The sequence below is a fragment of the Bos grunniens genome, chromosome 20 (genome assembly GCF_055505025.1).
Source record: "Bos grunniens cultivar Pamir isolate PY7600 chromosome 20, Bosgru_T2T1.0, whole genome shotgun sequence".
NCBI classification, from domain to species: Eukaryota; Metazoa; Chordata; class Mammalia; order Artiodactyla; family Bovidae; genus Bos; species Bos grunniens.
In genome coordinates, this window is record NC_141184.1 from 9,867,655 (window position 1) to 9,884,164 (window position 16,510).

At 41.2% G+C, this 16,510-nt stretch overlaps 1 protein-coding gene across 3 annotated transcripts in view; it reads right to left on the minus strand.

The window, feature by feature from the left end:
• CTNND2 (catenin delta 2) overlaps window positions 1-16,510 on the minus strand; it is a 1,106,103-nt gene that overhangs the window by 283,565 nt on the left and 806,028 nt on the right. For all 3 annotated transcript variants that reach the window (XM_086362482.1, XM_086362480.1, XM_086362481.1), the window contains exon 10: window positions 6,683-6,815. In XM_086362482.1, the coding sequence (XP_086218608.1) occupies window positions 6,683-6,815 (133 nt within the window). The remainder of the gene's footprint in view (window positions 1-6,682; window positions 6,816-16,510) is intronic.

Sequence of the window (16,510 nt, forward strand, 5' to 3'; positions counted from 1 at the left end):
AACCATTTATGATAATGGAAAGAGAAGAAATGATTCAAAAGTAATCACCTGAAGAGATGGATGGCACCTTCTCTTGAACTCTGTGAGGTGGAAAGAAGCAAGAATAAAATAGAAATTATGAAGCACTTTAAGTGTAGTAGACAGGAACAAGTCTGAATTTTTTTTTAACACATGAAAGGTTGTCAGTCAGTCAGAGTAAAATAAAATGTATGGGAGAGGGGGACAGTTGCATATTTTAAAACTCAATTTCTATGTTCTAGAACTCAATTTCTATGTTCTAGTTAATATTACTAAAGAAAACAATGATGTTGCATAAAATGAGTATAAATGATACAAATATATTGAAACTTTATGGACATGATCACACACACACACACATACACACAAACTCCAAAGGACTAATGTCCTTAAGTCTAATTCCTACTCTATCAAGTCTAAGTTAGAAAGACTTATGCTATATTTTCTGGCAATTTCTAAATTAAATTCAGTGTACTCATCACTGTAGGAAGTAGGAATTTTTCTGACTCCACAGGCTGGATTTGAAGCATTTTGTAAACACTCTCACAAGCTTTTCCATGGAGCTTATTAGCACATGGTATTATTATGTTGCCCTGTTTACATGTTGCCCATCTATGTGGATTCATTACAAGTATGATCTGCATGTTATTAATATTTGGTTCTACTACTAACTCCAAAACAAGCTGTCAATAAACTCTTCTTTCTGCTAGAACTGAAAATTCCATTTCTTTAAAAACACAAAGTGTTTTATCAAGAGTGAGGAGGATGGTAACTGGAAAGAGTTTTGCTGGGAGTTAATAAAATATTGAATAAAATCAATGCTGGTTTCCTAGAGAAATTGTTCTCATCTTCAATTTGCATATCTTGACTCTCGAAGATCTTCCAACACCTTGGTTACACATTTGTTGGCTAAAGACAATTTTTCATATACAAAGAGGCCTTTGGGACAAAATCTGAACTAAATCAGTGGTAGTCACCAGCCATTCATTCATTACAGAGACATGGGTATAAGTCCGTCTCATATGGAACATCACATAACGAAGTCTGAGTTTTTAAAAAGGCACACTATTTAAGTGAATGGTCTTATGTTTAAGAAATACATTTTAAAATTATTTAAATGTTTAGATTTAATTGTATTAAATTTTATTAAATCTAATTTATTAATTTATAGTGAAACAAAATATTCAGACATTTTAAAATAATCACCTCTTGTCACTCAAAAAATGTGCAAATGCCTTTTTATCTATAGACAACAGACTGCTTGAATTCCAGCATGTAGCAGCCCCATGCACACATATGCCCCTGTCTGTGTGTGCCTGGTTAGTTGAACTCCTGCCTACTCTATTTGTAAATGAAAAGAAATGGGGGGAAACACAGGAGGGAGGAATATAAATAAATCCAAAACATTACAACTCATGAGAGGTACTTGGTGTTATCCCTAAATCAATGGGATATTCTTAATATTCTTAACTGATGAAGGTTCCCAAAAGAATGAAAAAAAAGATTTTTGAAAAAATATAAAATAATTATCAACATTTAAGCACCTCCCAAAAGATGCTTATCATATATACACACTATATACACACATGAGCAGATTTTCATGTCTAAAAACTACCTGCATTATCTAAAGCTCAACTTACTATGACGTTCCCAACTACTGAGGAGACAGTGTGGATGGCAGACACAGTTCAGACATAACTGACAACCATCCATCCCCATCACGCCTCTTGCCCTTTAAAGCGGGAGAACCCGCCTACAGATCAGTCACTCAGCATCCATGGAAATGAGCTGCCCCAATATGCTGCGTTTGCTACAACAACTGGGCCCTCTCCTTCCACTTTCTCTTTGCCCCACCCTATTTCATTCTTTTTTAAAAATATTTATTTGGCTGCACTGAGTCTCAGTTGCAGCACATGGGATCTAGTTTCCTGACCAGGGATGAAACCTAGGTCCCCTGCACTGGGAGCATGGAGTCTTAGTCTCGGGACCACCAGGTAAGGCCTCCCTCTTTCATTTTTTCAACTGCTTTTCTTCTGATCTTTTCTCAGTCTAACTTTGAACTCTTGTTTGCATGATATCCTCCTATTCCAATTTTAGGACATTTGCTGGTCTTCAAAGCATTTCCTAACTGAATGTCCTGGCCCAGGTCAGGGCACCCAGTGGACTGCAGACTCTCCCACAGTCACTGGTGCTTCCTGAACTGACCACGCCCATTCCTCTCCCCTAAGTTCCACCTCCTTGCTGTCAGGGAACAGGCAGTCTGCCTTAAACCCAAGTTCACTGGACCAGTAGGAAAAGTTTGGGACAGTGCTTCTATCTGCTGATTTATGGGAGTGAATTCTCAACTTTATACCTATGAGATCTGGCATCATCATGAACAAAGCTGAATTTCTTGGCTTCATTAAATGAAAACTGTACAAAGCACTGTAATAAGGAATGAGAAAGGCATGATTTATGACCCTCCACATACAGGAGATTTAATTTTGCCTTTTGCTCAATGGCCTATCCATTGTGCAGGCAAAGTCAATACCAATAATGAAATGTAGACTGAAGGGCTAAATCAATTCAATAAAATGCAATAGAAAGACTAGAGGACTGAGTAAATTTGGAAAGGCTGGTGCCTGCAAGATTAGTATTTGGACAACAGGTAATTACAAAAATCAATGCCTGTATATGAAAACATGACAGGCAGCCATCTGTCATGAAGGGACAACCACTACTAATGGTTTAGGCTTGAATTAGGACGAGACAACAAAATAGATGTGTGCAAAGTCCTGAGTGTGTACACACTGAGATGTGTACACACCTGAGTGTGTGTGTGTGTGTGTGTGTGTGTGTGTGTGTGCACATGAGCACGCCCTTGCACTCCCTGGGTGACTGAAGGAGAGATGAAGGGAAACTCCATGTGGCTCACTCTGCATTTCACTTAGGCCTCCTGCATCTGCCCAGCTCCTCTAGCTCATTTTTACTGACTCTGATCTCATTTTATCAGGCTGTATGCTACCTCACCCTCTCCTTCCTTGTCATCACAGTCTCCCAGGTACCCCAGGCACCATTATCACGAAGTCCTGGCCATGTCTGCAGTCTTTAGGAGGTGGAGCAGAGGAACAAATTCCACCTGAACCACAGCTCTAAGAGCCAGGTGTCAGGAGAATCTCTGGGCAGTAAGAAGTGATACAGGCAACCTCCAGGGCACCTGCAACAAAATTAAAACCTGCTCACAGGTACACACAACCTACACATACATGTGCATGCACGCTTAGTCGTGTCCTACTCCTTGTGACTCTGTGGACTGTAGCCCTCCAGGCTCCTCTGTCCACAGACTCTTCCAGGCAAGAATACTAGAGTGTTTTGCACGCCCTCCTCCAGGGGATTTTCCCAACCCAGGGATTAAACCCCCCTCTCTTGTGTCTCCTGCATGGCAGGCAGATTCTTCACCACTGCACCGAGAAGCTCAGCTGTATATACATATGTAAGATAAAACAGTATCTTAAGTGTCTAACTGTGCTCCTGGACAAAGATGTATATGAATGAATGAATACATCATCACTTAGCAATTTGCATCCATTAAGTCATTTAGTCCCTATAAGGACTCTACAGGGGAGGGATCAACATCTCTGTTTTAAAGATAAGAAAGGAGGCTTGAGTGGACACTTCTGTTCAAGGAGACACACTGGTGAGCAGGGAAGTGATGTTGGACGATATATCTTTCTGACACTGGTGAATGTGCTGGTCACCCCCTCCTTACACCACCGTTTTGTCTCCCACAGAACCCAGGGATGATTCTAATGTGACCACACGCAAGTCCATGTTGGGCACCACCGCTATGAAGTTTCAAGGCTGGTCATGGCTCACATAGACAGAAGCAATAACTTTGAACTTGCCCAGGTAACGCATCTGCATGGACCACACGATGGCCTTGTTTGATGTTTGGCCTCTGACAGCTCTGTCCTTCTGGTCGCATCCGAGCAAGCTGATGACAAAGCTCTGATGCCTCCTCCTTTGGTACCAGTAGGAAGTTCAAACCATAGAAATCCTGTCCCCAGGTAAGAACCCCATCCCAGGGCAGGCCGTATCTACCGCCTAATCCCCTAGCCATCCTGTCCTGAGCTCTCCACTCAAGTTCGGTCCCATGTGGAAGCCGCTACGCTCAGCTACATAAGCCTCATTATGTGAGGAACTGGCCTTTTCATACCCTCATGGGGTGTGTGTGCTGTCCTCAGTCTTGACATCAGAACCAAATTTGAGGACGAGTCCGTCCTGCTGCTGTGGTTGCCACAATATCTGTGAATCCACAGATGAGATGAGATTCTCTCATGGCCTCTAGAGAAACCCTCAAAGTTATAATCTTTGCAAAATGATGGCATGTGATCCCTCAATTGGAAATCTCTCCTTCATTTTAAATGGTTATTTTGTTTTCTACTAAAGGCCAAGAATGACTAAGAGAACTGCCACTTGGGACAAGAGCCACATAATTTAATTTATCCTCAGATCATTTTAATAGTATTTTTTGACATTCATATTAAAAAAAATAAAAAAATAAAACTAGTAAAAAAATCTATCTTAGATGAACAATAATTTCTTTTATCTCAGCTTTGGCACTACCGATACTTGGTACAGAATAATTCCTTGTCCAGGCTGCCCTTCCATTACAGAATGTTTTGCAAGCATTCTTTGTAATTGAACAGGACCATATGGTGCCTGCTGGGGACAGATCCTCCATTTTTTTCCACCTGCTTCTTTGTAGAAAAACTTTAGCCAAAGAATAAATTTAATCAGAGAAGTGAGAAAATGCAGAAAGGAAAACCGTCAAGTGAGACAAAATAATAATAGTTTAGCCATTTAACATAGTCAAGGACCTTTAGTTCCTCCTTAAGAGCTATACATAATATTCTGAGTCACATCCTCTAAGGTGTTTTGCAGATACTAAAACCCCTGCCAGGTGGAAGGAGTTGATTACATGATGACCAGACTGTAGCCGTGACAAGTTACTCCATCTTACACAATTCCAAGAACTGACCTCAAGAAAACAGGAACAAACCGACCCTGGAACTGAAGATGAACTGTACTTAAAATAATCAAGATAGATGGTGCTGATCAGATCACTGCATGACCAATTTCACGATGACTGTCAGAGCAGACTATGCTGTTTCTGCATGTAACCCCCCTCCCCAGCCTGTAACCCTGGAAATCCCCCCTTTAAAGCTCTTGCTTCCTGATCAGCAGTTAGGAGTTGAGTTTTGGACATGAGTCCACCTTCTCCCAGGTTGTCAGTCTCCTGAATAAAGCAACCTTTTCTTTCCTGCCAACACTTGTCTCTCGAGCACTGACTTTTCAGAGGTGAGCAGCCCAGCCTGAGTTGGGTAACACATGACTGCCACCCACTAAATGCTAATGGCACACCACAAATTTTTTCAATTCTGACAACCAAAGATGGCTCCAGATGTTGTAACATGTCCTTTGGGAGGCAAAATTACACTTGGTTGCGAATCACTGCCTTATATTCATTCCACAAAGAAATAGGACTTTTCTCATAAGAAAACGTGGGGTCAAGCCCTTTGTAGTCCCAGGGGAAGAGAAACAGGAAAAAAAAAAAAAAAAAGATGAAAAGCTGCTGGTCTATACACATCCCAATGCAAGCAAGCACCATCTATAATAAATTGCAATTATATCTTCAAATCTCTGCTTTCCACCCTTAAACTAATTTAGTCTCATCTCCCAAATTCCTTACATGCTATGGAGATGACTCTTAACAGTTTATAAAAATCTTTTTTAAAAATTTGATTAGTCAGCTGCTCATATGCAAATGCTTGTCCCTCGTCTAAAAAAAAATCAGAGTTAGCTGTACTGACCGCTGTGATTTTCTAGAAATATCACATACCACAATTTGTGCCCTTTGAAGCATTCCAAAATTTTTGAGTATGTTAACAATTGTTTACATGATGAACACAGAGAACAGTTTCTTTAATGGAACACATATATCTGTATCATATCCAATGGTACATTTGTAAATGGTTCAGAAAGTTTGGTTATAATACAAAGCTGGTTTATTGCCTAAAATTTCCCTCTTATCAATGAGTTTTCCAGGAAGACAGATGATACCATAAATTGATGTAGCAATCTTGATGTAATTTGAGGAGAACCTGAAGATGCTTTGTATTTTTTTTAGAATTTAGGAGCAGAGATGACTCCAGAGATGGATTGGGAAGAGAAAAATGCAAATTACATCAAAAGTTTAGCATTTGATACTCTCATCTCTGTGGATATTAGTGTATATCCTTGGTCCTCTATCCCTTCAGTATTAAAATATTAAAAAAGAAGAATGTATATATAGGCATGCCAAACACTTAGATGAAAAGTTCTATGCTTCAGTCATAAGTGTGGATCTGTTTTGATAGCATAATTTTTTTTTCCTTTTTTTTTTAAATTTTATTTTATTTTTAAACTTTACATAATTGTATTAGTTTTGCCAAATATCAAAATGAATCCGCCACAGGTATACATGTGTTCCCCATCCTGAACCCTCCTCCCTCCTCCCTCCCCATACCATCCCTCTGGGTCATAATTTTAAGCTTCGAATTTTCTTCCCCATTCAGCAGGACTCTGAACACCTAAGTGATGATGAATCTGACACCAGTCATTCCTGATTTCAAGTAGTGCTTACCTCGGCTTTAATTTTGTTGTCTCCAAAACAGAGGTGCTGTAAATAGGCTGCAGCATTAGACTGGACGGAAGGAAACTGATGTTGCAACATCTGTATCACTTCAGGTAGCTCCGGGTCTCTCCATCCAAACTCTCTGAACAAAAGGAAAGCAGGAGAACATGAGAGAAATCCTGCAACTGGTAGCCTGTGGTCAACTCATTTATGTAACACCTGTGAGAGTTCACATGGGAATATTTCACAACTGATTGTCCTGGTTTTCTTACTCATGTTGTTGCTTAGTTGCTAAGTTGTGTCCAACTATGTGCAATCCCCCTCCCCCCAGGACTGCAGCACGCCAGGCTCTTCTGTCCTCCGCTGTCTCCCAGGGTTTGCTCACATTCATGTCCATAGAGTCAGTGATGCTACCTGACCATCTCATCCTCTTATATTTCTTCCACATGCACTGACTTAAAAAAGGATTTGAAAAGATTTCCTTGAGAAATGGTTTGTAAGCAAATGTATCTACATATATATGTACATACACATCTGGGGCTTCCCGGGTGGTACAATGGTAAAGAATCTGCCCATCAGTGCAGGAGATGAAGGAGACAGAGGTTCAAGCCCTGGGTCAGGACGATCCCCTGGAGTAGGAAACAGTAAACTACTCAAATATTCTCGCCTGGAAAATTCCATGGACAGAGGAGGTTGGCAGGCTGCAGTCCATGGGGTTGTTAAAGAGTCAGACACAACTAAGCATGCAAGCACATATACTTATATAATCTTAAATGTATCACTGAAGTTACCATGTTTATGAAGACTGGAAAAAAAAAAAAAGGACTTAAAATGGCACGATCTTATTAATATAGACATTTTTCATTTGGACTCCAGTAGATAATTTACAAGATCACATTTATTTTCCAAAATATTATTTCAACAGTCTTGTGCAGGTATAGCATTTAGTTAAATTACCAGATAAGAGAAAATATAACTGAATGAGTCCAACCTACAATGTCATGATACCAGTTATGCCATATTTGTTATATTTATGGTTAATACTGCTATTATCATAATCCCTTTTTTTTTTTAAAAACATACAGATTCCCTAAACAATTTTCTGAGGATAAAAGTATACTAACAAGAAGCCTTCATAAAAGGAAATTATTTATTTAAAATGTTAGGTTTATTCAAACAAATTTTATGCATGGTGTATTCTTTTTTGATATCCTCTTGTTTATATCTGAGCTACTCCAAGAAGCTAGTTGTTTATTTAATTTTGAGAAACATGCTCCAGGATTCTTAAATCCATTATAAAACACAAGGGTGACTGTACCATTATGCATATGAATACTCTTTCATGAAATTCACCAACTTAACCAGTTAGAGCAGCGATCCCCAACCTTTCTGGCACCAGGGATTGCTTTCATGAAAGACAGTTTTTCCATGGATCAGGAAGCGGCGGGGCGGTGGTGGGTGGATTCGGGATGATTCAAGCACATTACATTTATTTGTGCATTAATTTGTATTATTACATCAGTTCCACCTCAGATCATCAGGCATTAGATTCTGGAGGTTGGGGACCCTTGAGTTAGAACATGACACTGACATGGTTGGATGTAAGGATTTCATTTCTGAAGCAGTGAATCAATTTTTAACAGAGAAATAAAAAAGCAACCCATGAGGCCACAGATGAAAACCTGACCCCTTGAACCACAAACGGCTACTATTTATCTGAAGGATAGGCTGGAAGAGACTTGAGACAGCTTGGCAGCACCCACTTGACTCCCAGAAAACAACTCAAAAGCATACATCCTATTGATGCCAGGTCAGTGCTGTCATCTCAGAAGAGGAGTCATAAAAAATGGGACAGAAATGGAGCAGACAAAGGTTAAAAGTTTCCTCATAGATTCTAACCTGTTCTCTTTATCTTTTCTTTATCACGCCTGGTAGAGGTTGTCAAGTAAATCTTGAAGCATGTTGGTGCTGTCTTACTGCTATCGAAGACAATACGGAATAGGATTCCTTTTGAGTTGGCTCAGTTCTTAAAGGACTGGATGGTGTGAGGAGCACCTTTGCTACAAAACATACTCAAATGGTTGCTGATAATGGACCAACTATTGGATCTTCTTCAGCTAGGTGATCACAGTAAAAAACAATTATGGATGAAAACATAGGAAGCTTGTTTTTCTTTTTAATTGAATTTTCTTTCATTGCATGATTCTAAACCACCTCAGTGTGCAACATCCAGATAGCACAGTCTTTTTTCTTATAATAGCAGCCTTTTAAAATTATATCCTTTGTTCAAGTTAAATCAAAATCTACAGAACACCTATAAATTAAAATTAGAAATGTCATGTGAATACACTGGATGACTAATATGAATTCAGGTAAGCCCATGCTACTGGAAAGTGATTAGTGAAGGATGCATTTCAGTCTAATTTACTAACCAGATGAGAATTGCTCTATTACGCTTATATGGCATAGATAAGAAAGTCCTTGAACAAGAGTACAGGAGGAACAGCCTTAGGGCACTTGGCTTGCTTGTGTCAGTGCATACACACAAAGATGCATACCAGACTACATACATACACACAGAGCCCAGAATCAACAGAAGAAGGAAAATTTCAAGAGTTATACAAGCCTTTTTTTCTGGAATGGTTTTGTTTCACTTAAAAGAGATTCTGCTCAGATTTTGTGTTTCCCATGGAGATGGACTCTAGAAAAGAGCTGGACAAAATAAAATGTCTGTCTTATTTGGGCCAGAATTCAGTACAAGGCGTGGATTCTTTATACAAGGTCTTTTTTTTTTTTTTCAACTGAAGTATAGTTTATTTACAGTGTTTTGTTATTTTCAGGTGTACAGCAAAGTGATTGATATATAATATATATATTCTTTTTCAGATTCTTTTCACTTATAGGTTATTACAAAATACTGAATATAGATCCCTGTGCTATACTTGCTCCTTGCTTGATGTTCTTCACATGAGATTTTAATCCTGAAGGACAAGCAACGTTCATAAGACAAAAGAATTCTGGTGACAAAATCAGCAAAAGAACAGCACGAGGAGAGACACTGGGTCATGGAAGGCTGACAGATTCAGGGAAGGTGTGCATTCAGCCAGGATGGCTATGAGACAGGAGGGTGCAGGAAGGGGTTTACCCAAGAAGGAGGTGGTGGAAATGAAGCTGGAAAGCAAGGTTGGTGTGAGATCGCAAAGAGCTTTGCACTTCAGTACAAAACGTCTGGGCCTGGTTTGTGGTCAGAATTGTGACAAAGAAGTCTAAGGAAATTTAGATAATGTTCAGACTTACAGAACGGACATCTTAAGTAATACTGTGAGTGTGGACTAAAAGTCAGTGCTGAGGCTCCCTGTTCATGTGGTGTCATGCTTTAATCCTTAACTAGCCTTAGGTAGTTTCTTTTCATTTCATGGAGGAGGAAATTAATAGACTTAGAGATGTTCATAAACTTAAGAGGTGGAGCAGAAATAAAACTCTGGCCATCTGCTTTCTAATAGATATAATCATATAACAATGATGCCTACTGTAATTGCTGTCTTGAAATAAAGTCTAAAAGTCTAAAAAATAAATACACTTAATACTGTGTCCCCAGGGGACATCTGACAAGGTCAGAAGACAGTTTTGGTTGTCACAACTGGAGGACGCTATTGATATCCAGGAAGCAGACCCCAGGAATCCTGCTCAACATCTTACATTGCACAGACAATTCCCTATGACAAAGAATTATCTGCCCCAAAATATCACTAGAGCCAAGACTGAGACACCCTGGTCTAAACATGTTCTGTTATTTGATAATTTTTTAAAAAAATTATTGTAGTATAGCTGCTTTATGATGTCATGTTAGTGTCTGCTATACAGCAAAGTGAGTCAGCCATATGTATATACATTATCTCCTCTTTTTTGGATTTCCTTCCCATTTAGGTTACCACAAAGCGCTGAACAGAGTTCCCTGGGCTATACAGTAGGTTGTCATTAGTTATCTATTCAGTTATAAAAAAGAATGAAATTGTGATATTTGCAGAGACATGGATGGGCCTTAAAGACTGTCATGTAGAATGAAGTAAGTCAGAAAGAGAAAAATGAATATCATATATTAACACATATATTTGAACTCTAGAAAAATGATACAGATGAACTCATTTGAAAAGTAGAAATATTTGATCATTCTTTGTTGAGCATGTTATAAATCTCTTATTTCTTGATTACTGCTGTAGAAGAGGCACAGGATTTGGCATCCAAATAATTAGGAAGGAGTTCAGAACTTGAACATCTGGCTTTCTCCCTTCTAGATTACAAATATATATAGAAGAGTCCCTCAGTGCTTGCTGGTATTGGTTTCCATGGATCAAATATAGAGAATAACGCCATCTATTTCACAGAACTTCTTTTTAAAAGACAGCATAAAATATGAAAGTGAAAGTGCTGGGCAAACTATTAAAAGCTAGATGTGTTTGTGCATGCTAAGTCACTTCAGTCATGTTTGACTCTGCATGGCCCTATGGATTGTAGCCCACCAGGCTCCTCTGTCCATGGGATTCTCCAGGCAAGAATACTGGAGTGAGTTGCTATGCCCTCCTCCAGGGGATCTTCCTGACCCTGGGATGGAACCCACATCTCTTAAGTCTCCTGGATTGGCAGGAGGGTTCTTTTACCACTAACACCACCTGGGAAACCCCAAAAGCTAGGTATATACTGCTGCTGCTGCTGCTGCTGCTGCTAAGTCGCTTCAGTCGGTATATACTACTAATTGTTATTCTAAGACTTAAAAGAGGCACGCGCACACACACACACACACATACTTAAACTTTATGTAATACCACTTAATTTTTAAAAAAATAAACTTTTACTGTTGTACATTATACCTATTGGAAGGAATCTAAGTGTAAGAAGACTCACTGCTTTAGCCTGCAGTAAAAACTGTATATTAAAACGTGCCATTTTGAAAAAATTTTTCCACCTAACCCCTTTAGAGGCAAAGTCTTAGCTCAAGAAGAGTTCTTTGTACGCAGAGTTGGTTCAAATCCTGCTCCACTATGAATTCTCTTCTATGTGTCTTGCTTGCTGCTGATCCACCACTGGCTGGCATAAATATCTATGGAGTTCATCTGTTACAGTGAGATAATAATTCCAACCTTAGAGTATTGTGGGATGATTAGAATTAATATATATGAACCCCTTAGAGCAATGTCTGGCACAGTGTGGCCCCTCCAGAAATGTCAGGTATTACATATAACTAGACTTCACTTTCACTTTTCACTTTCATGCATTGGAGAAGGAAATGGCAACCCACTCCAATGTTCTTGCCTAGAGAATCCCAGGGATGGGCGAGCCTGGTGTGCTGCCGTCTATGGGGTTGCGCAGAGTCGGACACGGCTGAAGTGACTTAGCAGCAGCAGCAGACGAAGAAAAGAAGAATAGGAAATAAGAACCATCTACAATTTTCTACAGAAGCCCAGCTCATATCTCTCATTTGTTACTGAGCTTCACTTTAGAAATGTTTATGGAACTGGAGAATATGTAAATGTAACCTTTTCTCCATTAAAACTTGTCACACAGACCAACAATATTGTGACTTGGTCCTCACTCTTATAAGGACTCTCTGAGTCGTTAAAATTACAAGGCACTTAGCACACAGCTAAACAGCAAACAGCCTGAAATTTGTTACCATGTTAGGCTGGCACCGCAACCGAAGAGCTGATGTCCTGTCACAACATTTTTATCAAGTTTTCTTCCGTGTTGAAAAGAACCCCAGGACAATCAAGAGTCTTCAGGAATTCACACTGAGATTTTCAGCAAAGCTTTATGTCAGAGGGACAGAGTTCAATTTGATTGCAAGATCAATAAACTCCATGGGAAGCCAGGCTATGGATATTATTTAAATCTGTGAAAATCTCAACCATTTATAATCATCTGAACTCTAACTAAAAGTTTTAAAGACCATATTGTCTTTCCTTTACCATCCAGAGACCACAAGGTGAGACATTTTGACTTTGTCTTGTTGACAAGATAAGAGTGAGGAGGCCGCAGAGCCAGTGGTCACAAGAATAAGTTAGATGGAAAGATTTCTTTGTTTTGTTTTACAAAATGGAGGTATCTTCATGCTTGTTGATAGATAAGAACTTCAGTCAGTTCAGTTCAGTTCAGTCGCTCAGTCGTATCTGACTCTTTGTGACCCCGTGAATCGCAGCACGCCAGGCCTCCCTGTCCATCACCAACTCCCAGAGTTCACTCAGACTCACATCCATCGAGTTGGTGATGCCATCCAGCCATCTCATCCTCTGTCGTCCCCCTCTCCTCCTGCCCCCATCCCACCCAGCATCAGAGTCTTTTCCAATGAGTCAACTCTTCGCATAAGGTGGCCAAAGTACTGGAGTTTCAGCTTCAGCATCATTCCCTCCAAAGAAATCCCAGGGCTGATCTCCTTCAGAATGGACTGGTTGGATCTCCTTGCAGTCCAAGGGACTCTCAAGAGTCTTCTCCAACACCACAGTTCAAAAGCATCAATTCTTCGGCGCTCAGCTTTCTTCACAGTCCAACTCTCACATCCATACATGACCACTGGAAAAACCATAGCCTTGACTAGACAGACCTTTGTAGGCAAAGTAATGTTTCTGCTTTTCAATATGCTATCTAGGTTTGTCATAACTTTCCTTCCAAGGAGTAAGCGTCTTTTAATTTCATGGCTGCAGTGATTTTGGAGCCCCCCCAAATAAAGTCTGACACTGTTTCTACTGTTTCCCCATCTATTTCCCATGACATGATGGGACCAGATGCCATGATCTTCGTCTTCTGAATGTTGAGCTCTAAGCCAACTTTTTCACTCCAACGATAAACACACAGAACTATGAATATTTTAATTTTCATCCCTGAAGAGTGTGTCACCGAACAAAAAGCTGCTCTATATGGTTAATCGCTACAAAGCAGAGACATCACTTTGTCAACAAAGGTCTGTATAATCAAAGCTATGATTTTTCCCATAGTCATGTATGGAATTGAGAATTGGACCATAAAGAAGGCTGAGCACTTTTGAAATGTGTTGCTGGAGAAGACTCTTGAGAGTCCTTTGGGCAGCAAGGAGATCAGACCAGTCCATGGTAAAGGAAATCAACACCGAATATTCGTTGGAAGGACTGATGCTGAAGCTGATGCTCTAATACTCTGGCCACCTGATGCAAAGAGCTGACTCACTGGAAAAGACCCTGGTGCTGGGAAAGACTGAAGGCAAAAGGAGAATGGGGCAGCAAAAGATGAGATAGATAGTATCACAGACTCAATGGACATGAATTTGAGCAAACTCTGGAAGATAGAGGAGGACAGAAAAGTCTGGCATGCTGCACTACATGAGGTCAGCTTATTTCAGTAAGGCCAGTAGCCATCACCTCTTGCCATATTCCTGCAAGCTGCCTGGCTGCCTGCCTGACTTTGGAATTCACTCTTCCAGCCAACTGGAGAGGCCATGGGGGATGCACAGTGGACATGGCAAAACTTCCTGTCCTCGGAGAACCTTCTAATGATAACTGGGTACTAAATACTGAAAGCAAAAATATATTATTTGCCAGATAGTGACAAGTGTGCACTGGGTTGATCAATATTCCTCCAAAATTCATGTCCACTTGGAACCTCAGAATGTAACCTTATTTGAAATAGGGTCTTTGCAGATGTAATAAAGGGTCAAAAAGAGATCTCACTGATATATGATGGGCCCTAAATCCAATGATAGTGTTCTTATAAAGACAGAAAAGGACATGCAGAGACAGAGAGAGGAAGGTGATGTGAAGATGGAGACAGAGACTGTAGGGATGTGGCTACAAGTGAAGGAATGACAAGGATGGCCAGAAGGAGAAGGGAGGCCAAGCTTGGTTTCTCCTTCAGAACATCTAGAAGGAACCAACCCTGCCAACACCTTGATTTCGGACTTCCGATCTCCAGAACTCTAGAAGCATAACTTCTGCTGTTCTAAGCCACCAAGTTTGTGTTACTCTGTTACATTAGCCACAGGAAACTAACACAAGTGTGACGGGAAAGATGAAGCTGAGCAGATATAGGCAAAACATGTGCGTGTGCACGCTTGTGTGTTCGTGTGTGCATGGAGGCGGTTGCAACTGCCAGCACAGTGGCTATGGAAGACCTCCCTGAGAAGGTGACCTGGGGCACAGACCTACACGTGGTGCTGGGTTGAAGGAATGTTCCAGAAAGGGAGAACGGTGACAAGACCCTGAGGCACGTGCTTGCTCAGCATGTCAGAGAGATGAGGCCATCGTGTGAACTGAAGTGTGTCCTGGAGACTGTGATGGGACAGGCAGTGGGGCCCAGATCACAAGCCTTTGTCAGCCTCAGCAGGCTGCTGGCTTTTGCTCCAACTGATTTGGGAGCCATCTCAAAGTCATAATCTGGTTCATATTTTTAGAGGATCACTTTGTCAGTGCTTGCATGAATGTATACATCTGTCAAAGCTCATAAACAGCAGGTCTGATCTTATATTGGGTTGGGCAAACAATTCCTTTGGGTTTTTCCATAAGATAGTATGAAAAACCCAACAAAACCTTTTGACCAACCAAAATCTTGCTAAAGCTGGGCTTACAAAGGGGATCCCTCTGTCTGTGGTGTTGAGAACAGACTCTAGGTGGGCAGGATGGAGGCAGGGGCTTCTGCAGGGATCCTGGCGGGGGTGATGGTGGCTTAGCAGAGGGTGCTGAGAAGTGGAGGGAGTTTGGATGCATCCTGAAGGCAGAGCCTGCAGTGGTCCCTGGTGGGCTGTATGTGATGTGCGACAGAAAGAGACGCCCAGTGGATCCCTCCTATAAGCCCCGTCTTCCCCCACCCACTGGTCTATGTGAATAGGTGACCCCTGCTGCCTTGTATCTCAGGCCCAGTCTGGAGACAACATGGGGGACTAGAATTTATTATTTCAGAATAAGAAATTTCAACTGTCAAACATTCCACTGAGCTGAAGTGGAGAGAGACAAACAGTAAAATAATGAGAAAATTGGTTATTTCTGAACTATTACAGGTACTAGGTGCCTTGAGATGCCAGAGATGCTCAGAGGGCTCAAACAAAACCTTGGGCACACCGGGACCCAGAGACCCCACAGAGGCTGTGCCAGACGTGACTTTGAGTGCTTGAGTATCTCCTGCAGAGGCACAGGGCAGCAGAGGCCTTCCGTAGGGGCAGGGGTTCTGGGTGCAGCAGACCTGGCTCACTCAGCATGTGGCATAAACTCTCTTGGAGGAGGTTGCCATTAACCCCAGTATAGAGCCACCGAGCAGATGACCCACAACCTGCAGAACAATTATACCAAATAAATTCTCACACTGTTAAGAAAGTTCTAGAACCCACAACAGATTTCCCAGCCTGGGGATCTGGCAAAGGGACTGAGAAACCCCAGGAAATTTGACTTTGGAGGCCAGTGAGGTTTGATTCCAGAACTTACACAGGACTGGGGAAACAGACTCTTGGAGGGCACAAACAAAACCTTGTGCACCAGGACCCAGGAGAAAGGAGCAGTGACCCCACAAGAGACTGACCCAGACTTGCCTGTGAGTGTCCAGGACTCTCCAGTGGAGGCGTGGGTCAACAGTGGCCTGCTTCAGGGTCAGGGGCACTGAATACAACAGTGCGTGCACAAGACCTTTTGAAGGAGGTCGCCATTATCTTCATTACCTCCACCATAGTTTGGTCTCAGGTCAAACAACAGTGGAGAACACAGCCCCACCCATCAACAGAAAATTGGATTAAAGATTTACTGAGCATGGCCCCACCCATCAGAACAACACCCAACTTCCCCCTCAGTCTCTCCCATCAGGAAGCTTCCATAAGCCTCTTAACAGAGG